This window comes from Erithacus rubecula (genome assembly GCF_903797595.1).
Source record: "Erithacus rubecula genome assembly, chromosome: 21".
In the NCBI taxonomy this organism is placed as follows: Eukaryota; Metazoa; Chordata; class Aves; order Passeriformes; family Muscicapidae; genus Erithacus; species Erithacus rubecula.
In genome coordinates, this window is record NC_136673.1 from 2,460,359 (window position 1) to 2,484,345 (window position 23,987).

A 23,987-nucleotide genomic window follows, 5' to 3' on the forward strand; every position below is an offset into this window, starting at 1 on the left:
TAAAGCTCAACTCTACTCTGGAGACACTAAAACCACACAGGCTCCTTTCCTCTCCTCATCTTTACTTGCTACGTGCTTTCTAAGAAGATTTTACATTTATTGTGTTCTGCTGGAAGGAGGAAATCCGCTCCCGGCCTGCAGCGCTGCTCCCCCATTGCCCCCTCACCGTCTCTGGTGGCCCAGCCAGGCCAGCTGGGCCCTGGCCCTCTCCCTCAGAGCCTTCCTCCGGAGCTGCAGCAGCACCGCCTGCTGCCGAGCCCGCAGCTCCTCTCCCCTCAGCCACTGCTCCACCACGGCCAGGCTGGGGCCGTGAACGGTGCTGGGGCCATGAACGGTGCTGGGGCCATGAACGGTGCTGGGGCCGTGAGCGGTGCTGGGGCCGTGAGCGGTGCTGGGGCCGTGAGCGGTGCTGGGGCCGTGAGCGGTGCTGGGGCCGTGAGCGGTGCTGGGGCCTCCCAAGGACGGAATGGCTGCGCCACACTGGGGACAGAGAAGAGCATCGGCGTCATTGGGTGAACAGTTTGATAGAGGGACTAAAACTAAAAAAATCAACCAACCCAGAGAAAGAAGCACCTCTCAGTCTGTTTGGAGAGCTGGTGTTACCTGGCTGTCAGAGCTGGCTTGGTCACTGCTCTCTCCAGAGTTGTCCCAGGTCTCCCCGTGAGGCGGATTTGCCCAAGGTGACAGCAGATTCAAGGTGTGATGGCTGTGCAGTGACTGCCTGTGATCTGCAAAGAGTTAATGTCATCAAAAATAAAATATCCGAAAAGAAAAAAATGAGACCTCAAAAACGTCTCCCCCAGTACAAGTTAACATCATTCCTGAACTCAAGGTGCCTTTGGCAAAGGCTTGCCATCCGAGCCCATGCACTGCCCTCAGCAGGAGCTGGACTCATCCCTCAGCTGGTCACTTCAGGAGCAAGGTATGGACACCAACCTCCCTTACCAGTGAAATCAGGGTAAACAGGTAAAAATTTAAAAAGGAGCCCATCAATAGGGTGAATAACTCTCAGATCCCAACATGATTGTCTTAGAAGGGCCAGCAGTACAAAGGAAGACAGCCACAGTTTAAATATGCACAATGAACATAAATATTCAGGTCAAATTTTTCAAAATTAATTAGAGAATTGTGTTCCAGGCCAGGTTGAACGAGACATTTTCCCAATATCACTAAATCCTTTAACTTCATGTTCACCTTCTTGAAGCATTGAGCAATATGCACCTCCTCCTCCTAGAGGTTTTCTTTCTGCCAGTATTTTGGGACCCACTGGACTGGGATCTCTTTCTATCTTCATTGCAGAGTGTCTCAGTGATCCCATCTCTTGAATACTGAAGGTAAGAAAAAGGAAATTTTTTCTTATTGCAGTCAGAGATATTATTTCAGTTCCTTGCTTTCACATCCAAGTCCTCCATGGAGATTGAATCTTTTCAAACCAGAATGTTGCTCATTTTTATGTGATACTGAAAGTTTTACCTGTGCAAAGGTGCCTTTCTGATAATTGCATCCATAAGACCCTGGAAGCAATTCTCAGGTCTTTATGCCACTTTAAGTGAACATAAAAAATGCACATACAATATTCTAATTTACATCAAGGGTATGATAGTAAAGCAAAATGAAAAAAAAATATATACTTTTCACACAAGTTCCAGAGGGATTTCTACTTTTCTAAAAGTGCAAGATCTCATTAGGAAGGTGTCAATAACATAACTTGGGCATAAATCAGAGTAAAAAATACTGTATAGAAATTACTTTAGTGGCTCAAAATATTAATATTGTCAAACCACAGGCCAAATCCTTAGAGTGCCTCATTGTATCTTGCCTCCTGTACCTGCCAGCAGCAAAGTCACCTTCCAACCAGTGTCCTCTCTGTGTCTGCTCTGTGTGGTACAGTCTTGTCACAGGAGGATCACTGCCTCTGGAATTCCTGCTGTCCTGCACACACAGAAATGGTCACACACCTCAATGACAAATTTGAAAAGCAGAAGATTTAAACCTTTTTTCCTCATCCTCTTTGGAAAGCCCCTGGTTGTAGATGATGCCTTTCCTATGCCAACAATTCCTAAAGAGTTGGTTAATTTATGGGCTGGGGGAAAACTCTGTGGGGATATGAGGGTAGGGTGGTAGAGCAGCTCACAAATTGCTGTGTGTTTAGAACTTCTCTCATGAGAGTTGGGGCCTGGAGGTGTTAACCCAGGATCTGAAATCATAACTTACCTCTGCACCAAGCTGCAGCAGGTCCCTCAAAAACCTGTGGCTTTCCTCAACCTCTTGCTTTACTCTCTCCCTCAGCACCACAAGCTGCTGTTTCTGCTGTTCCTGCTGGAGCTGTGGTAGGAAATGACAGATTATAAATGGTATCTTTTGACCAGGTGACAGAACAGCTGAGAGCTGGGGGCAAAGGGCAGGACAGGAGCTGCACAGCCACATCCTGCTGCCCTGGGCAAGCAGAACAAATGCTGCCTTGGCTGCAGCACAGCAACATCTTCTCACCCACCAGGGCTGTACTAAAGTCTCCAAACAGCAAATTATGTCTGGCATCTCATTTTTATAGTCCATAGGATTTATAAACCTGATTCAGATCAGCTGGTGCCAACTGATAATAGCCTAAGCACACCTGAATCAGGGGATAGGGAGCACCTTTTCCCCTGGGACAGCAGAACTGGAATTCCCTTTTCTCCTTACACAGGTTTCCCACTGACCTTCAGTCTGTGAGCCAGTAGTAGGGAGGTTTGCCTCAAAATATCCATGTGGATCCTGTGTTTGTCTTCCAGCTCTGTGCTGCCAAAATCTCCTTCACCTGCAGAAGTTGAGGGGATCATCACAAGGGGAATGTGTGAATGTGTACATTGTTCCAACTGCATTTTCCTTTTGAATCCTCCCTGGGCCTATTTTTGGAAGCCTCCCAAATCTGACATCTGCCTTTACTCCTGAAATAACTTCTCTGCATACATTCACTTCTTCTACCATAACTGTAGAAGGAAAATGTCAGTACCTACATCCTGCCAAGAAATGTGTGAGCATAAAATCCTCAAGAATTGGGAACTGGCAGGGCTTGAGGGTCTATGCCAGGAGAGAGGAATAAGAAACAAGTTCCTGTTCTAAGCATGAATTTCAGTGTGAGTTATTTTCATTCTTGTTCCCACTGCTCCTTTGCTGCACCAACAGGATCAGAGCCACTGGGTACAAAAGAAACACTTCCCAACCTTGTGACAAGGTTTCCCAAGTGACAAAATGTCACTTCTTTGGGAACTCAAGCAGAATCCTGCATGTCCCCTCCATCTGTATTGGGATGCAAGCTGGTTCCTCTCTCTTTTATCACAGGGGGACACAAACTCCTGGGGGAAAAAGCTTTAATTTTAAGGTGGGGAAGTTTTCCCTCTTGCTCAAGTTGCACTGTTTTCACTGCTACTTCCTTATTGCACCTCCCCTGCCTGTGTGGGACAGTGCAGCTGATATGTTTACCAGCAAAATGTTCTTGGCTGCTTCAGCTTCTCAGATGAATTGCTCAGCTTATGCAAACAGGTCGTGTGTTTATTCTGTGCTGTGCCACTGTCACAGCAACCAGAGCCATAAAAGAATTGAAGTGTGGGTCATAAATAGAAATAGGTTTGATTTGGAAACCTGAGATAAAATCTCTGTCTCTATCCAGGACACCTGAATCAAAATTACTCCATGGTGCAGGATAAGCCCATGACATGCAGAGTTTGTTTTGCTTTACAGATTGAACAGAAGGAGCAGAGATGTGGGCTTGTTTGCATGCCAGGATGAGTTTTGTGTTGTGAGTGAAATAAAATATTAAATCTTTGAGCTTGATGCAGATTTTCTATTAGAATGCTGCTCTGTTTTTAAAAACAGCTTGATTGCAGATTTCACTTTCCTCCTACAGTGATACTATACAAGACTTCTCTTAACCCCCTCCTTTTCAGAGTCAACAGACTGGATGGAAATCCCATCCTTTATTTTGGTAATGGGGCTTTCCTGGTTTTGGAAGGTGGTTTGAAAAGGCAAAATCATACTAAATTATCTAGACATGCCAAATTCAGGATTCATCTTTTTAGAAAGAATTTTTCACTTTAGCCAGTCTTTCTAATTTTGAGGACTGAGTCAGACTCTTTAATGCTGATAGTTAACTAGAGATGATTTTGTGCAATGACCTATTTAGGAAAATGGAGTGGATGAAAAAGCTGGGTTTTGTACAGAGAAGTTTTATTAGTGGTTTTAAGCAATGCAAGTGAAAAAAAGACAAGTGAACAATTCTTCAGCGGGTCAACAGACAGCACTTTCAAAAGCTCCTTCAATAACAAATAACAAATAAGGTAATTCTATTTAAAAAGTTACAAGCTGTATTTATTGATGGCAAATTGTCTGAGTAGCTTTTAATACTAATATCTAGGCCAGTCAGAAATATGATCATCTATTAGGATATAATTTAAAACCTGACAAATATTTTCAATTTTTGCCTCAAATTGAACAATGCTGTTATTGTTCTGACCAAAGCCCCACCAGTGATATTGACCTCAAAGTGATTAAAAAGTTTGCTCTGATCTCTTTTTCCTCCTTTTGAATGTCATTTTCCTATTTGTGGCTATTTCCAGATGCATTTCTTGTGTTGTAACATCCTGCATTAAAGAAAATACCATCTGGCTAAACTTCACGTCCTTTTAGGTGATGATGAATGGCATTTACTGCCTACCCAGATAGCTTCAATGTGCATACACTCAGCCTTGTGAAAAAAAAAAAAAGCTATTTATTAAATCACTTTCCGCTGCACCTGCAGAATCCCAGCAAAGCCCTGTAGAATCTCCCTGACATATAATTAAAAAAGCCAGGCTAAAAGTCTCATTTTTCTAATCACTTGAAGCAAGCAGAAGCATTTACTGCTGCTTTACTCAAGGACAGCTTTTTCTCTTTCTGCCCATGTCAGCAATCAGACCAGCCCAGTTATAATAAAAAGACATACTTGCAACTTTAGCTGTAAGCACGACTTTGTCTGCATTATTACTTGGAGGTGTAGGAATATGGGGTGTAAATGTCCTAAAATGCTGCTGTGGAGTGGAGCAGCAGATCCAGAAGGAATTGCCCCATTTGGGCAATTCTTCTCTCCAAAATGACCATCTTAGCTTGATTGCTTTATTATTTCAGGATGCTCTCCAGGTAAGGTGAAATACCACCCAGATTTCAGCACTCTCTGAGGGAAAGGAGCTGCAGTGATGACAGGTGAAAGGGGAGGAAGAAAAGAGGTTTGGTAACTGCTGGTCACAGCTGAGAAATGCAGCTCAGGCAGTTTGGCCCTTCAACAAAGACCTGTGAGCCATGAGCAATCCCCAAGCAAGAGACTCTAAACATGAAGGCTCTGCCTGTTCCCTCAGGAAATCCATGGGCTGAGCTGCCCTCTGAAGTGCTTTGGAGAATCTGTATTTCCACAGCTGCTAAATCAGGTCCTTCTCTCCTCTCCAAACACAGCTGGTATCCTGCTTGTCACTGCAGAGTGGCTGCTTACCAAACAAGGGGATTAACATGGCCTGTGCTGCTCCTGTGCTCTGCATGTTTTGTGTTTATAGCTAAATCCTCTGGTGTGGAGGGCTGGCCTGGGTTCAGCTCCCAGCCAGATGTTGCAGCACATGGCAGTGCCTCACCCTGCTGCTGCCCCTTCTCACATGGAGCTGCAGGGCAGCTCTTGGCTCAGGATAGCAACAGAGCTGGGCCTAAACCTGGGCTTAACCAGAGTCCTGAGTTTCCATGGAATGGTCCTTCTGCTCCTCATCAGTTATTCCAAACTCCCTCAGCCAGTGACAACATCACTGCAGACACCTCCAGAGGTGCTGAAGGCAGGGCTGGAGCTCACTGGAGGTGTGGGAAATACAAAACAGGATTTGGGAGGGAAGACAAAGAACTGCCCTAGCTCAACACAATCCATCAGAGCACCATTAGCTGAAGCCATGCTGATACATTTCTGTGCTTATTCCACTAATTTAATAATTTCTCCCTCTTCTAGAAGCAAGAAGGCAGCTCCCTCTAGTGATACAAGAAAATATGTCCATCAGCAGTCGACATAAACACCCTTTCCTTGTAGTTCAGGTTAAAATCCTGCATTTTAAAAACAATGGAAAACATTCATTTGCTTTCCTAATGCAAATTATTTTAAAGCAGTAGCCATGATTAAGCTTCAACATTTAGAAAATGCTTTTTAAACAATTAGTTTCAGCTTAAATGTTGTTATCTCTCAAATACAAAAAAAAAAAAAAAGGAAACAAAAAGTCTGGTCTAATGAAGTGAGATTTCTGGCTCATTCAGTCTAGTCTGGCTCAAAGGTCATTCCTTAGACTATAGGAAAGGGCACGTGCAAAATATTGGGGTTTTTAAAAATCATACACTTCTCTTATTTAATAGAAATACAGAAATTTAGATACTGTGGGTTGTATTCAGAGGGCATGGTGGAGTAGAAAGAAGAGTACAGCTCATCTCCTCAGCTCCCTGTGGTTTGGCAGGAATGACAGAAAGGTTTTACACAGCAGTGTAATATGCAAAGCCCTTCCTTATCAGCTCATTGCTTATACCAAAATTTGTGCCTAAACTGATGAGAAATTAATGTGCAATGTGAAATTTTTCCCAATGCCACCTGTGGAGACAATTTTTGTTCACCACGATTATATATTTGTTCACCACGATATAGCATGAGATTATAAGATTTGCAGTTCTGGGTTTTATACTGACTGTGTTTAAAAAGAAAATTCAACAATCCAGGACAAGTTCACTGTCTAACCCCACGTAGTAAAGAAATATTTTGTGAATACCTTCTCTCTGCTTTAAGATGTTTGAAATGAAATTTGTTATTTTGCCAAGTGTATTAACTACAGAAAATCTTTCTTTGGCACAGCAGTGGGTGGTCAGGTGACGTGTGTCCCTCTGAAAGGTAAATATGTGCATTTGGCAGCAGTTGTGGAGTTACACCTCATTATGTTGCATGTGCACGGTGACTTCTGTGTCCTGTGAAAGGACAGAGCCAACTGCTGGGCGATGCCTCTGAGCAGACAATGCAGCTCTGAATGCCCCATCCCTGCTCAGGGTGGGGACACAGCCACTTGTGACCCATATTTCAAACCCACATTGTGCTGAGCACGGCAGTTCTGTGCCTCCTGTGCAGCAGCCTGGCCGTGCTGGGAGTGCTGCTTCCCAGTCCAGCCTTGGGCTGGCAGCTCCTGCAAATGCCCAGGGAAAGGTTTCTCCTGGCAGACACATGAGGCAGCAGCTCTTATTGTTCCTGTGGTGAATAGTGGATGGCTGGGCCTTGCAGAATTGGGGCCCTCAGTTATTAATAGTAAATAAATAGGTTGTCTTTCCTTTAGGGTAAAACACTTCAGACAAAGGCCTTGCTGCCCAATCGTCCAAGATGCCCTCCTGGTCCCTGGGGGGAGGGAGAAGCACAGTAAACAATGCTGGCTTCTCCACCATCCCAAAATCCAATATGATGTATAAAATGTTGTGAGGAAAACAATGAAGAATCCTTAATAAGAGCAAAGGCTTTTTGTAAGTACCCTCTTTGAGGAAAGGTTATCTGATCTTGTTCTTTTGTCTCGGGAAAGCCCTTAAAACAATGCACCATCTGCTCCTGTTTGGTGGGAGCAGGCAGAGATCTCTTCAGACAGAGCAGTCTGCACGCTACTTGTCAGCTTTTAACCCTTTCAGCCACAAACTTTCCCAGTTCTGTGCCAACCTTTGCTCTGGGCAGAAGTGGCCATGCCCTGCACCCCCGGCCAGCCCCCAGCACCCTGCAGCACATCCTCCTTTCCCCCTGCACCCTGCCCATGTCCTGTGCCTTGGTGTCTCTTGCTGTCCAAGCAGGACAATATTCCACACTGCTCAGGTGGGGGCATTATCAAGAGTTAATTGTCAGGATCCCAGAGACCTTCAGGTGAAGCTTTGAGGTGCTGGAAATGTCTCTGAGCTAAATGGGGTTTGTTCCACCTGTAGCACTGTGAGCTAAATTCACACCTGTGACTGCACCACGGAAAAGACAAAGAGCTTCTATTGCATTTTATGCAATTTTAATAATAATTCTGGATCATCTCTCTGTCCATGAATGTTGAGAGGACAATTTTTCATGCACTCCTTTTTCACCTTTTAAATCTGGAAGAAAACCATCTATTTGAGATTCCTCCTCACCCCAGAAGATTTTTCAACCCTAGCCAGAAGAACCAAGAATTCTGTAGCAATGAAGAACTGTTCATTCAATTGCCACAGCACAAGAAACACTTTGGGAGATGCCACCTTACCCAAGTCCTGCTCAAAGCTGTCAGTTTTCAGAGTGGCAGAGGGCTGGAAGCTCAGGCTGTCCCAGATCCTCAGGCTCTCTCCAGGAGATGGGTTGGCCATTTCCTCTTGGTTCTGACTTTTCAAAACAGTCTCACATCCACACTGATCCCTCCGTGCTGTGAGTTCTGCCTGTGGGCTGTGTCAAGGTAATAACAACAATTACTAAGTTTTTGAGATGTATAAAGCAATCTTTTGAACTAAAAAAAAAAAGAAAAGACAAAGTTATTTCATTTCATGTCAAATGGAAACAAAAGGCTCCCTGAGAAGTCATACCTGGCAACGAACAAAATCTCTTGTCTTGTACCTTGATGTTGTCAGGAAAGCTAACAACACTCATTTTTACCTACTCTAATTACTGCTCTGAAAGAGCTGGGTATTTTTCAACTTGGTGGCAAATACAAACAACAACCTTGCAGTTTGTAAGCTTAATTTATGAGGATTGCATTGTACAATCCGTGCCATTGTTGGGACTTGGTTGCACAATCCAGCTCTGAATCTTGGCAAAGAAATCTGTTCAGAAACACAAAGTCCTGAGCTCTGTTCCAGTGGTTTTGGGACTTCTGCTGAGCATGGCTCTGGCCCAACTAAGATCTAGGAGTGATACATATACTTCAATATTTCAGAACAATGTCAGCCCCAAGTCCCACAGATGAAGGTCTCAGCTAACTCATTTTACTTTATTTTGGTCTGTAACTATCTGAGCTTAACTAAAAAGATTAAGAAAGAAGGTGTGAAAATGGGCATTTATTGATCAAGCCTCAGCTGAACCACACACAGGGACACTGAAACACTGAAATGGTGACAGATGTTTTCTTTTTTATACAGAAAAATGAATGTGGAAATTTTTTTTTTAATCGGCAATCAGCTTAGGGAAATCTTATTTCATTTTTCTCGTTAATAAGCTTTTCTTTGTTTTTCATGACCCAGAAACTGCTAAAACGATTAGTACAGCTCCCACCAACGCGTCTTGGATGTATTCTTCAGAAAGTGGGAGCAAAGGTGGATGAGAGAGAAAGAACAGAGGAAACAGGGATTTTTTACAAAGTACTTCTAACACTCATTGCTTAAATGTGCTGAGTTTTGTCTCTGCAACTGTGTTGTGATGGTTTCTGTTTTCTTTGGCTCTTGGGAAATGCCTGCTCTGCTTGGGGAGAGCGATGCCAAGGTGTCCTTGGAAATCAATGCAGGTTCTACAGAAAATCTTGGGGTTCCACAGGAGTGGCCAGCAACACAGCCAGCCCTGCATAAACCACCACAACTCCCAGATGAGGCTCTCTGGGCTTGCACTAAAGAGAAAACATTTCTGAGTGCACAGGAGGAGGCAGAGCTGTGATCCAACAGGTGACTCTCCAGCCACCACTCTCTGTCCCAGCCCCTGATGTCACCCAGAGCACTTTCAAATCTGAACTTACAGCAAAAGTGGGATGATTTTTTTGATTCTCGAGAATGCAGAGGCAACTGAAACAAAAGAAGATGGAATTGCCCACACGTTTTCTGGCAGTTTGGAGAATTCCCATCAGTGAGTCATTTGCATCAGCAACAAATCTCCACCAGCCGCCCCTGCAGCCGGGGGAGCAGCCGGGCATGAAATGGGAACATTTCTTATGGAAACAGGCACCTGCAGGATTTCATGCATGAACACGAGCTGCTGCTTTCAGAGCTATAATTAAACATGTAAACAGCAAACTGTGCTGTTGAAACTGGCTGTGGAGAAGGTCATGCTCAAGAGTGCTGGGTTTGGAGTGCAGGATGTTTTGTGTTTGTGTATGAGGCCGGCACACAGTCAGTTTTAACAGGTGGCTTTGTTCAGATGAGCTGTCAGAGAGAGAGAACTTGGTCTGTGGAAGTCAGAGCACTGACCCAACTCAGCTGCTTTTACCATCACATTTTCTAACCCAGCTTTAGCTACATCAAAGAGAGCCTGTTCTATAGAAACAGGTTTACAAGACTGAGAACACAGCACTGACCCCTCCTGTTAGCACAGCCTGTAAGTTTTGTGTGCAAGTTAAGAGACAGGCTCCCTTCACTGCCTGCTGACACTCCCCACAGAGAGTTCATGCACTCAAAATGGGAATGTTCCTGGAGCAGGAGAAATTACAGCCCTGCAAAGTTCCTCAGCCACCTCCTTAGAGCACACTGCTCCTTTATCTGGTGGCTTTCTGTCTGATTTGATCTGTAGTGAATCAGTTGATATCAGATCAAAATACCTGTGTGCCAAAGGAATCAGCCACTTTTGTGTCCTGTGAGTGTGCAGACTTCAGGAGAGGTGCAAAACCAGACTCTATATTATATACAAATAAAAGCTGAGGACAAAAGACAGGATTTTACTCTAAGCCTATGTATTGATTATGTACTTTACCAGTAGCTAAGGAAGGATGAGGCAGGGTTGCCTTTCCTTTATATTGTCCCCTCACTGTCACTGCTGCTGCATCACAGGGAGCCCTCAGCTCACCAGGAGATGAGTCTGGAGTCATTCACAATACAGCCACACTTTCCACTTCTAATCTCTAAACACAACAATATTTTATCTGCAAGTAGCTCTCCTCATCTTTTGAAGCTGCACTTGCAAGAGGGCTGTGATTTATTGTTTGAGAGGTTTTATTGGTGTTTTTTCCAGCGATGCTCTGAGGACTTTTTGACTCTGGCTGCTTTGCTTTCTCAGTAATTGCATTGTTCAGCAGATCAGTGCAATCTGTCTTATTTCTCCTTGGTTTGATGCTTGTCCCTTACAGCTGGGGGGCTGTTCCTGTTGGCCCAGGGGGTCCTGCACCTATGACCACTCCTGTGAATTTGGGTGGTGTCAGGACAAGGGTGAAGGAGCCCACAGCTGCTGGGCTGTGCTCCCCAAGGTGCAGTGCAGACACAGCTCCGACTCTCTCCACTGCACACAGAGTGCCTGCTGCTCATGTTTTATACATTTGCCATCTTCTGTGCCAGAACAGCTCCATAATCCTTGCAATTGATCTCTTGGAGCAGAAATCAGCCCAACCTTTGTGAATGTGGCGGTTGTGCACAAAGAACAGGGTTTTAACTCTTGGTAATTACTCCTCATAACTTTGATAAGCTCATCTGTCTGTACTTATCTCTCCAATTTTCATTTTCCTCCTGTTAACTTTGCACTGTAAAGCTGTAAACAATCTTCTTGAAAATAATGCTGGGCCTCTTTTTCCCACTAGAGAAGTTTAACTGCAGGTAGTTTGGTCCAACCAGCTCGTTCCCAGGCACCATCAGAGTGCCCATGGAACAGATCCAGGCCATTCCTGGATCCCACAGCACCAACTCCTTGTCCTTGTCTCTGAACAGGACACTGGGGATACGGTGGCCAGTTTGTTGCACATGTGTCCTGTCTTTGCTAATGCCTGTCCGGGTCATATTTAATTTTGCAGGGCTCAGGGGATCTCTTCTCTTTTTTCTCTTTTCTCTCTCTTCTTCTCCGTCCCGCTGCTGCGGCGCCCTCCGGTGGCGAGAGAGCGTCACGGCAGCGCGGCCGGGACCCACCGGAGCCGGGATCCTCCAACACCGGGATCCACCGACACCGGGATCCACCGGAGCCGGGATCCCCCAACCGGAGCCGGGATCCCCCAACACAGGGATTCACCGGAGCCGGGATCCCCCAACCGGAGCCGGGATCCCCCAACACAGGGATCCACCGACACCGGGATCCACCGGAGCCGGGATCCTCCAACACCGGGATCCACCGACACCGGGATCCACCGGAGCCGGGATCCTCCAACACCGGGATCCACCGACACCGGGATCCACCGGAGCCGGGATCCTCCAACACCGGGATCCACCGACACCGGGATCCACCGGAGCCGGGATCCTCCAACCGGAGCCGGGATCCCCCAACACAGGGATCCACCGGAGCCGGGATCCCCCAACCGGAGCCGGGATCCCCCAACACAGGGATCCACCGACACCGGGATCCACCGGAGCCGGGATCCTCCAACACAGGGATCCACCGGAGCCGGGATCCACCAACCGGAGCCGGGATTCTCCAACCGGAGCCAGGATCCCCCAACCAACACCGGGACCCACCGGAGCCGGGATTCTCCAACCGGAGCCAGGATCCCCCAACCAACACCGGGACCCACCGGAGCCAGGATCCACCAACCGGAGCCGGGATCCACCGACACCGGGATCCACCGACACCGGGATCCACCGGAGCCGGGATCCCCCAACCGGAGCCGGGATCCCCCAACACAGGGATCCACCGGCACCGGGATCCACCGCTCCCAGTGAAACCAGTGCTCCCAGGAACCCACTGCCCCGGGGAACTCACCATCCCCGCTAATTAAGTCTGTGTGGCACATTCAGCAGAGGATAATATACCAGCTTTGTTATCCCCAGATTACCAACTACGTGGGGTCGTGTTTGTATTTCCTTTCTTGCTTCTGGGAAAGCCTAGGCAGCAGGAGGGGAAGTGATGTGTCCAAAATCAGTGGCGAAGCCACAGATAAAATTATAAAATGTCATTTCACAGATGCAAGGAGAGGAAAGTGAAGCCTAGAAAATCCACTGCCCTGAGTCTGGCTCTATGCTGAATTGGGGTTCCTTATTTTAAATATATGCAAGGCACATTTAGCAGAGAAAATATCCAGCTTTTTTTACCTTCTAGTGAGGAATCTGTCAGCTGGAGAGGCTGGGCTGGTTATTGGCTTTTCATGCCATAGACTTATGTCCACCTTGGAGTCCTTATTCACAGGGATACCTTTTAAAAAGACAAATGGAGACATTTAATAAATATGTTCTACATAGAAATGAAATGGCTGAAGCTTTGGCATCTATTCACTGCCTACTTATATGTGAGCACTTAATAGAGCTCTTCCTATCCACAGGTTTCTAACTACATGGGCTTAGGTTTATAATTCTTTTACTTCTGGGAAAGCCTAAGCACCAGAAGTGACAAGCTCAAAATTAGTGGCAAAGCCACAGATAAAATTATGAGATGTAGTTTCACATGTACAAGGAGACAGGAGGAAAGTAAAACCTAGGAGAGCTACTGCTCAGGGATTTTCCAAGGCACAAAATTTCTAATAAATAGCCAAGGGGAGATGAAGTTTAACCCCTGCTTGTAGCTTTGAAACACCTGGGCAGTGGCACCTGAGCATCCCTGTTGTGCCATGTCAGAGGATTTACCTTGCAAAGTGTTGCTCAGGCCTCCTGCAGAGCTGAGGTGACTCTGTCCTGCACTGTGAGTGATCCAGGGCAATCCTTCCCTCTCAGCATTCCCACCAGGCAAAGGAGTTGGCATTTCCTTCTGTCTGTCCAGGGCTGCTGCTCCCTCAGTGCTGCCCCCCAGGCCAGTCCTGCCCAGTCCATGGCATTCCCTATGGGATGTCACACGAAGCACATCAGAACCTGTGCTGCCCAGAAGCATTTGAGCAGCCACTGTCCTCTCTTGCCCATCCCTGGAAGTCTCAGGTTCTGGGACAGAAGAAGGATCACTGTAAAGGTCCAGAGTTGTCTCTGTTGATTGTTTGTCAGCAGAGGCTTTAACCCAGCTGGCTGCACTCAGCCTCTTCCTTGCCACATCAATCTTCTCTTCAAGTTCCCTGGACAGACTGTGAATGGTTCTCACTCGATCCTGTTTGCTTCTGTGTGGAGAAAGCCCAAAAGATGAGTCCTTGGGGGAAGGTTTTGCATCTTTCTGAGGAACAGAAAAGCTCAGAGGAGGTGAGTGAAGAGCTGGGGGAGAGCAGTCCCTCAAGTCTTCACATTTCAGGGGACTGAAATTGGATTTGCATTTGGGTTCCAGTGGTGCTGGAGGACCTGATGCCTCTCCCTTTTTAGGTGGTTGAGCTGTTTCTAGGAGTTGATTCCTGTTAAAAAAAAGGAAAGAGAGTGATGTCTGCAGTGTGAGCCGAGAAAGAAGCTTTCTAGGATGCCTTTTATGTCTGAGTACCTGCTTGTGTGATCTTCAGGTGATAGAGGAGAGGATGCTTCATCCACCCAGGCCGTGAAACTCCTTTCCAACACTCCCCCACTGGTTTGTTCCTGAAAGAGAAGAGCCCAGCAGTGAAAGCACTCAACAGCTGGCAACAGAAGGATCATGTTTGGCTTTTATTCCACCTAATAATTTGCTCATGTAACTGGAAAACTGCCCACACCACACAGCAAACCTGTTCTTTTAGCTCAGGCACTGGAGATTTCCAGGTTTTTGGGCTGAAGTTGAGGGTTCCAGCCCTACTAATGAGCCCTGCAGTTTATGCCATAATTATAAGCTAACTGCTCTGTTTTCCTAGATAAAACTTTTTCTCCCTGGCACTTCAAAGCATTTGTATGAATTGTTTCATGTCATACATGGTGCTGCACTGATCAAGATTGGAGAGGTTTCAATCTGCCACTCCTTAGGACTTACTTGCTCAAATTCACCCTGAGGATTTCCTTGGGCAGAACCCATTTTCCCAATGGGATTGTGCATCTCATCAGGACATGTTTTTTTCCCAACAGCTTCTTTTTGTTTCCTGTACACTTCTTGCAACCTTTCCTTCCTCAACTCCACAGCCTGTGCCAAAGACTTTTTCTCTTCGAGGAGTTTTTTCTTTCTTTCTGCCTTTTTTCGATACATGAATTCCCGAACACTTTCAGGGCTATAGGAGTGAGGTTTTTTAAGTTTTACCCTCCTCTTTGAAGGTTGTTTAAAGTTTTCTTTCTCAGATCTTTTCTGTCCCTGAGCAGATGTACTTTTTCCTCTGCTGCAGCTTCCTGAAGTGCTGGGCTTGGCTCCATCTTTAGTTACTGAAATTCCAAGTGAAGGAGAATGGATCCCTTGGGGTTGGTATTTCACAGCATCTCTGGGGAGCCTGATATGTCTGTGTTCCTCACAGGGCTGGCTTTGCAGGAGAAGATTCCTGACTGCTTGATTTGTATCCTCTGTGGGTGCATTGCTGCCTCTTTCAGCCTTGCTGGGAGCAACCACAGCTTTTTGTGCTCCAGGGCTCTTCCCCACAGATTCATTTCCCTTCACTCTGGAGCTGTTTTCCATCACTGGCATTGCCCCAAATCCTCGACTTCCTTCCAAAGGCTCTGTGGAAAAGATTTGGAAACAGCAGTGATGTAATTATTTCAGAGAGTAACAACTCCTGTATCCATAGTGTGCATCTCCTACCACAGCCCTGAGGACCATTGGTATGTCTGTTGTAAAATCTGTGATATTCAAGGGATAAGGTAAATCTATAAAGTTGAAGTTGCAGTGGCCAATTGTTATTGCAAGAGCCATTAAAGAAAGATGCTCAGAAGGGCCTGGAAACTTTTTGTTTGAATTAGGTTTAATAAATCCTTTTTTTTTTTTTTTTTTTTTTTTTGGGGGGGGGGGGGGGGGGGGCTGTGCCAAAACAACCAGTGCTGTAGAGGGACAGCTGTACCAAAGCTTTTTGCTGTGCTCTGCTCTCCAGTTCTGCTCCTCAAATGTGGAAGTGGAAGGGGTGGACCCAGCAGCCTTCTGGCCAACTTCTGACCTTCTCTCCATGCAGAAACACCAGGTGGATTCACACCTGAAACAGAGTTTGTATTTAATTATTAAAGCCCCACATATTCTTTGAAAGACTATTGTAACTCTCTCATTCAAGTTTGTTTAATGGGGATTTCCAGGAATCACACTCAAAGTATGGGGAGATTTAAAAGTTGCAGTCAGAGCAGGTTTAAAATAAGAAGAAAGTTGGTGCTACTTTGATGATAAAAAGTTTTTAAAGCACTCAAACTTTGGAGACTAGCAGAGACATAAATCAAATGAGTTCATGAGTATAAAATGTGAAAGTTCAGTGCTTTCCTAAGGCTTTACCAGCAATTATGTTGTTTAACTGGTAGTGTGTTCACAAAGTTCTTACAAATTTCACTCAGAAACCACTGACTCCCAGAGGCCTCAAGAATGCTGAGAAAAGGTCAGGACTTCCTGGGTACCAGCACATTTAAGAACTGAAGGGAAGGAGATAACAAAATTATTCTTTTCCTTGTGATTTTTCAAACTCACCAGAGGAAACTAATTCATTTTTAAACTGGTGAGAATCAGCAGGATGTGGTGTGGAAGAATCAATGGAGGACACAGGACGAGGGACAATGTCTAATGCAGAAATAAACAGTGCAGAATGCAGCACAAACAAATTACTCTTGCCTAATAGGTGGTGTCACATAATAGACAACATTTATCACTGTTTTACTTCATAATTTCAGATTGCATTCACAGCATGCCAATACTTGCACAATTATGTATTTATTGCAAACACTTCTCCAGCACAAGGTGGCTGAACAGGTACTTAGTTGGGTTTTGCATGGAAATTCTACCTCCTCAAAATCTTCCCCAATTAAAATACTCAAGTTTTTTTTTAATAGGAAAGATTTTACTCTGAAACCAGCACCAGCCTCAGCTCATGTGGTTCTGTCAATGGATTGAGTCAGGCTTTTCGTGCTGCTGCTAAAACCACATTTCTTTTGTACCCTGTTTTAGCTCCTCTGAATGCACCAGACAAATTAATAGTAGATCTAACAATCTTGGCCTCACCATGTTGTTTATTTCAATTAAATCTTCTTTTTATCTGCATTGTGTTCATTAACTACAGCAACTATGATGCCAAAGTTCAAGAGCAGCTGCATTCCTGATGAGAGCAGTTGATAGAAGAAACTCTTTTGATTTAAATATTCTCCTGGGTTTTTTCCCTACCTACGAACAGATGAATATTTTATAGCCGTGGTGACTTAATTTTTTGTTAACTACAGCAAATTTATAATTCATCAAATTCCTGAGTACTCTGGCTCTGACCCCTGCCCCTCATTCATCTCTTTGTAGCCCTGCCTTGGCTCTTTCAGTGACAGAAACTAATAGCCAATAAAGACACCATGACACTGGCAGTTACAATGATGAATGCTTCACGTGGCATGGTCTTATTATGACCCACTCTCAGAGGAAGAGCAAGCCATTTTTCAAACAATCCATTAAAACAAAACAAAAACAAAAAACAAACAAAAAAAAAATAGAAAGGAGGGAGAAGGAAATTATTGAATATTTCATGCATTTTAAATCATACTTAGGGACTACAGTATGCTATGCTGATAATTCCATCTGGATTAAAGAGCTTGGATTTTTTTATTTCTGCTTCACACAAGATACATGGGAACTTGGCTGGTGTAAAGTAAAATCCACAGTACTTCCACTTCTTCCCCACAACATCTGAATTCAACCATTTCTATGCCAAGCTATAGCATTAAATGGGTAAAATAACACCAGGAATTCAAACCTGCCCTTAGAAATACCTAAGGGCAAATAAAACTGAGAATCAGAAATTGAGATTTGGATAATTAATCTGACTTTTCACTGCCTGGATTCAGTCCCTGCTTGGCAGGCCAGGAAATCCCTGCCTTTGGTGGCACCCTTAATTCATTAGGGAAACAGAACTGAATAGGTGGCAGACAGGAATTATTTTTTATTTCTGATGATTTTTAATCCTGGCAGGTCTGTCCATCAGACAGTTTCTCATGGTTTTCAGCCTTACCTTTCTCTGTCACTGCTCTCTCCAGAACACGGGACTTGGATGAAAGCTGCCTCTGGTGTTGTGTTTGAATTCTCCATGCTGTGCTCCTTTTTTTTTGGTCTTTAATCAGGAGGTGAAAAAAAAGAAAACACAGAAAAGAATCAGCGTAGCTAAAATGAAACTTGCTGAACCCAACAATCCAATCCCAGCCCCATTCCCTTGGAATGCAAAAGAAGGAGTCTTTTTATTGAAACTGATCACCAAACATGCAGGACTCCTCCTTTATTTTATTTTTGTTGTATAGATGTCCCAGCTAAGGAAGCCACGGCCTGGATCCCTCCCTGAGGCTCTGCTCATGACCCTGTCTGTCCATACAACACAACAAACAGCCCTGCCCTAAATGCTGCATGCCATGGGTGCAATGGGGCACCTCCCCTTGCTGCCTCTGGAGACCTTTCCATCCAGAGCAAACACTGATAACTTGGGGAAGTTCCCAATTTTGATTCCTCATTGCTACCCTGGGATCTTTGGGGCTTTTTTAATAATCCCTTCCTTGTCCAGGGATGCTAAATCCTTCTCTGCCTGGTACTCTACATCAGCCAAGGAGAGAACAGAGTTGGGTTCAGAAAAAAACTAAAAAACTAAAACCCAGAAAAGCAAATGTTTGAGAGCCATTAGGCAACAAGGAGCTGTGCAGATGCTGTTACTCAACCAGCTGAGCTCCTGCATGTGTGGAAAGCAGGAGCTTTTTTCACTGGGTTCCCAAAGCTGCAGGTGTCTGACAGAGAGAATACTTGGCAAAGCAGCTGTGCCACACTTGTTTCAGCAGCAGAGTACAGCAAAGTGAACAAGATGCAGTGAACTGAGTGTCTGGAGCTGTTAATCCCCAGCCTCAGAGGCTGTGTCTGTCCCACAAGTGGAGCAGTTTGTCTGGCAGTTCCCTCACTCAGTTACGTAAAATGGTCTGTGGTAAAAACAAACTAAACAAGCCTTCCCTTGGGAATGTCCCCAGGAGGCTCAGCCTGGATTGTGGTCTGGCTTTTGGAGGGGTAACATCAGGCACTGGTGACACAAAGTGCAGCTGGAAAGGGACACGTGGCTGCCAAGGACCTGAGGGCAGCACCACAACATCCCTGCAAAAGGTGGCAGGGAGCAAATCCAAGGGAAACGCCCCTGGAAGCTGGCAGGGTGTGCCAGGGATGGCAGTGCCCAGTGAATTAACACTAATGCTATTACAGCAATGAGATTTATTACGTGCAGCTTTTCAGCTTGGCTCATCTAGTCCTGTATTCCCTCAGTAATCCTCGATTCCATTCCTTGCTCCCAGCAACCCAAGGTCTTGAACCACACTAAACTAAAGTGACAGCTGTAGATGGATGGCTCTTCAGCCCCAAATTTAGCAGCAAAGCAGGATAAGAAGGTCTAATAATATTTGCTTTCAGATCCACACCACTGAATGAACTGTTAAATCCCCTGTAATGCCTCTGAACTACACAATTCCTGCTTTAAATACCTGTGGTGCCTTTCCTTCCTACTGTACTGCTGGCTCCTATTCCGTGTTTTATATGTGGCAAAAGGAAGGAAAGGGGAGGAAAATAGATTTGCAGCAAGTTCTTTACAATTTTGAGGAAATGTATGAATTTGTGTGTGCTGGGGAATAGATCTAGTGGGGAATTGAACTCAGTGAGCAGGGTGGGATGTAGAGCACAGGGGGGGTTGAACTTTTTGGACTTATTAAATGGATTTCTCACAAGAACACAGGTGATGCCCCCCAGATACCAGAAGGAGGGGTGGAATCTGTGGTGAGTTATTCAGCTGTGCCAAAGTACTGCTAGGGAATACCCAGCTCCAGCCTTTCTCCATAGATTCCAGACCACCACTGACCTCTGAGAGCTGCAGCAGGAGGAGCAGAGGCCACTCTGCAAACCTTTCTTTTCAGGGCTCTCTTTGGCAGGGGATCTTTAGCAAAAATCAGGCACTCCTGCTCCCTGGCTGCTGCTTGCTGCTTCCTCTTCTGCTCCTGGATCCTCTTCTTGAGTTGCTCTAACTTATTTTGGGGTGATTTGCTCCACAGCTCTTCCAGCTTCTGATCTCTGGCCCTGCTGGCTGCTGGAAGGGGGGGTGTGGGAAGCAGGAGAGCTGTGGGCATGGGAATGTTGCTGCCACACAGGACAGAGAAGGAGCTGCTCCTTGCAGGGGAGAGAGGTGGGTGATGCAGGGAGCAGGGGGATTTTTCCTTCTCTGCTAGGAATCCTCTTGAATATCCCAGCTCCCTGAAGTTGTCCCTTCTTAGACTGTCCAGGCTCTTTGCAGGTGCCCATGTCCCAGCTGAGCCTTTTCCATCCACAGCCCAATTCCTGGCAGGGCTGCAGAGTCCTGAGGCTGCCCTGGGGGACAGAGGGGACATTCTGGATGGGCTCTCAGGCAAACAGGTCTGTGAGTGAGCAGGGGAGAGAACAGCAGAGCTTCCCTCTCTTCAGAAAAAGAGAAACAAGGGTCAGTATGTAGGATTAAAAATTATTAAATTGGTCTAAATTAAACACAGTGAGATGAGTGACTGCTGAGTTTGTGCATGCTCTGATGGTGACCTCAGCATCCCCACAGAATCAGCATTTTGCCAGTCACCAGCAGTCTGGCAAATGAAGATAATATTAGGGAAGTGCAGTGCAAACTGTGATCTGATATGAGAAATTATAAGCATGGGCAGAGAACTGATATCAGGCACTGCCTTCCTGCACTGCCTTGCTGGTCACAGCTGAGGGAGAAATTGTTTGGTGACTCTTTTGTTCCTTTTTTTCCCCCTAATAAACAGTAATGTGCTAAACTTTTTCTGAAGTCCTGCATCCCAAAATTTTAAATCCCTTTATGTGTGCCTTCACCAGCTCACCCCCCAAGTGCTGTACACTCAGGTTATTATTTACCTGTGGGCTGGAGCAATCTCATTGCTCTTTTTCTCACTCAAAGCTGTTTCATCTTTGCTCCTCTCGCCATCTACAGCACATCAAAACTATGTCAATGTCAAAATGTCAAAAATATTCCTTAACCAATAAAATCAAAGAGCTGTGTTGACTGGGGACTATCCCCCAAAAAACCTGGCCCATAAATATTAAATAAACATGAAAGGCTGGCAGCTGAAAATGTTCTCAGCCAATAAACCACCTCAGAAATAAATATTTAACTGATGTAAAAATAACAAGGAAAGTCTGTTCTTGTCATTTGTTTTCAAGAACATTCTTGAATTGGGTTAAATTTTCTTCTCCCACTTCATCTTTTAGAAAGTATTTTGAACACATTCTGTATTTCCTGCCAAAGTTAGCAAACAAAATGCTGCATTTACATCATTTCAGGTTATCTCTGGGGAAGAAACTCTCAGAGGAAAAGCACAGGGAGCTTTTACTGTGCTGTAGCTGGTGGGTGTTGATGCTGCAGCTTTTGCCTGAGCTCTCCCCAGCAAGGTGTGACTTCCTGTGCATTGTGATATCAGAAAACTGATGAAAATACACACTTGTCTTAATCAAAAGGGTTTTTCACTATCTCCTGTCACCTTCCCTTCCCTCCAGCACCACAGCAGTCCCATCTCAGCAGTTTCCCAGTAACTCAGAACTCACCAAAGCTCTTTTCGTGCCAAAGCTTTCTTCTGGCTGCCTGTGATTTGGCACAGCTCCACGTTTGATGATAAAATTTGTTTTCAATCCTTTGTAGCTGTGAAAAAGCAGATTTTTCTTTTGAAGGGAGACATATGTTTTGGGTTTTTTCTGGAGTAGCTTTTTGCTGGCATCCACTGCTTCTCTGATTAGTTTTGCAGCTCCTAGTTACTGTGTAAATACTGGCCTGTCTGAGCATGTTCCATGTGGCATTTCCTACAGTTGGAAAGAATGCAATTGACTGGGAAGACAAGAGGTGAAATCAACTCTCTCCTTTATTTACACTTTGCATGTGTGCCTCAGATTTTTACTGATGTTTTTAAAAACAGCTTAAGCTGGAGGTGACCCCAGCCAAGAGCAACTTCAGCAGTGGGATGCTGCTGTCAGGCCTTTGCTGGGCAAGCACCACCCCGTGGATTTGGATAATATTCTGCATTTATCCAAGGAATGTCAGTTGTGATGGCAGCTGCTGTGCTCACAGCTCCATCATGTTCCCTGCTAAGAGGATGATGGAATGCAGGGGATGTCTCAGCTGTTGTTCTGCTCAGGCCTTCAAACACAAGCAAGGCAAAGTTTTGTCTGTTCTTGTCATGAACTTTGTGAGTATTGTGAAATTGGGTAAAATTCCTTGCTTTTCACCTTATCCTCTCATTGTTATTTAGCAAATAAAGAGATGGTGTGTTCACTGGGAAAAGACAAACCAAGTGGAAAGTTCACATTGTTTTCAATGGCAGTATTTCCATGGAATTTAGCTGCACAGACAGCTGAGAGAAAGAGATAAAGGTGTGTGACAGCAAGTGCTCCCTGAACTGCACATACCACTGCTTTGGCTTCCTGGAGACTCTTCCAAGCCAAGGCCACAGCTGTGAAATCAAGAGATGAAAGATATTTTAGCATCTCTTCACTACTGACAGTTTGCCCTCATGCCCAAGCCAGAACAGGTCACTGAGCTGGTGGCTGAAACACAGAACTGCTCCTGAAAAATTGTGTCTGGGCTGCTTTTGTATCTCAGTGTGTGCTGAGTTCCATCAGCTCTCTGTGCTTATTTAGCAAAATCCTTGCTGATATTAGCACACATTTTAAGAAGACTGAGCTGAATATCCCAATTCAATCCTGTTTGTAGTAGTTGCTTAAAAAAAAAAAACAACATATACAGGATTAATGGTGAAAGAATGGCTCATGTCTTTTTATGGGAAAAAAATAAGTGACATATCAGATAGAGAGAAGCTCCTGCTGTGAACTCATTGAATACACTCGACAGGAACTGAGCTGTGATGCTTTCAGGCTGAGGAGGTTCACAGAGCAGGTTTCTTCAGAAAGCAGCATGGAATGGGGGTTGGTGTTGCTGTAAGGGCTATGAACAGTTACAAAACTGCCCAGCACTCTCCAAACTTCAAAATATTTGCTCCATTGTGCCTGAAGTCACAGAATCCAGATTAAACTAAGCACTAAAGTCTTTCCACAAGCAATAAATTCTTGGGTTTAAAATAAAGTTACACAAGTGTCTGCTATGAGTGTGCAGAGGAAAGTGGAAGCTCATTACCCACATACCAGCCAGAGGATCCAGTTCTCCAGAGGCAAAGCTGTTCTCCATCCTTCAGCTCTGCTACAGCTCTGCTTACTTGGTCTGTATCTAAAACAACCACACAAAAGGACAGGTCACTGCTGCCCTCTGAGAACAACCCAGGGCATTTATATGCTGATAGAAATACAAATTTTCTCATCTCTTATTGCTGACTGCCCATAAAGAGCCTCAGCATTTACATTTTTGTGGTGCTTGCAAATGTTACCTGCTATTATTAATTTTCTCAGCGTTGTGAAGGAATCTTAGGAGAGACAGGGATATGGCAGAGCTGGTAAATGTCCTGCTGTGGGTCAGTGCACTTGCAGAGCTGCCTGGGAGCTCAGGAATGGTCAGAGAGTTGAGAAAATCAGCTCCATCCATCCATCCATCCATCCATCCATCCATCCATCCATCCATCCATCCATCCATCCATCCATCCATCCATCCATCCCCTTGGTCCTGCCACTTCAACACTTACCTTTTGAAGCCTCAGCCATGCATGGAATGAAATCCCCACTTGGAGCTGTACAAAAGCCCTTTGGAGATGGTCTGCAGCCTTCCAAGAGTGGCTGATCCCAAAAGAAAGGTGTGAGAGGGATCCCAGCACTGAACTTCCCACGTGCTGCTCCTTCCCTGGCTGAGCCATCCACAGGCTCCAGCTGCTGCTACCAGCTGGGAACACAGGAGAGACACATCCCAGGTCAGTTCCTGAGTCCCGGGAGGAGGGGGAGGACAGGAGGAGCCCCTCCAGCCCCTCCAGGGCTCAGCCATGGCCACACCTTTGTTTGTGCCTCTCCTCGCAGGGCGACAGCGCCACAGCACAGGGAGGGGCTGTTGGGAGCAAAGGAGAAAACAAACAGCAACAAGAGGAGCCTGGATGATGATCTCAGCTTGCAAACTCGTGGCAGGGTGCCAGCAGATTTCCTGACAAGCCCTTGTGTCCTTTCCAGGGCGTTTGGCATCCTGGCAGTGACCACTGGCAGGGCTGGGTGGCTGCAG

The 23,987-nt window shown here is 45.4% G+C and overlaps 1 protein-coding gene across 1 annotated transcript in view; it reads right to left on the minus strand.

Moving 5' to 3' along the window:
- CCDC187 (coiled-coil domain containing 187) overlaps positions 1-23,723 on the minus strand; it is a 33,228-nt gene extending 9,505 nt beyond the window's left edge. Inside the window, exons 1-18 of the mRNA XM_079324570.1 lie at positions 23,467-23,723; positions 22,244-22,287; positions 21,389-21,482; positions 20,702-20,771; positions 19,665-20,254; positions 17,802-17,900; positions 15,681-15,809; positions 14,675-15,342; positions 14,219-14,310; positions 13,453-14,135; positions 12,925-13,024; positions 8,274-8,449; positions 2,700-2,797; positions 2,215-2,325; positions 1,829-1,932; positions 1,195-1,328; positions 604-728; positions 167-480 (exon numbers count right to left, since the gene is read on the minus strand). Coding sequence (XP_079180696.1) covers positions 167-480; positions 604-728; positions 1,195-1,328; positions 1,829-1,932; positions 2,215-2,325; positions 2,700-2,797; positions 8,274-8,449; positions 12,925-13,024; positions 13,453-14,135; positions 14,219-14,310; positions 14,675-15,342; positions 15,681-15,809; positions 17,802-17,900; positions 19,665-20,254; positions 20,702-20,771; positions 21,389-21,482; positions 22,244-22,287; positions 23,467-23,485 — 3,650 coding nt within the window. The 5' untranslated portion in view covers positions 23,486-23,723. The remainder of the gene's footprint in view (positions 1-166; positions 481-603; positions 729-1,194; positions 1,329-1,828; positions 1,933-2,214; positions 2,326-2,699; positions 2,798-8,273; positions 8,450-12,924; positions 13,025-13,452; positions 14,136-14,218; positions 14,311-14,674; positions 15,343-15,680; positions 15,810-17,801; positions 17,901-19,664; positions 20,255-20,701; positions 20,772-21,388; positions 21,483-22,243; positions 22,288-23,466) is intronic.
- Between the last annotated feature and the right edge of the window lie 264 nt (positions 23,724-23,987).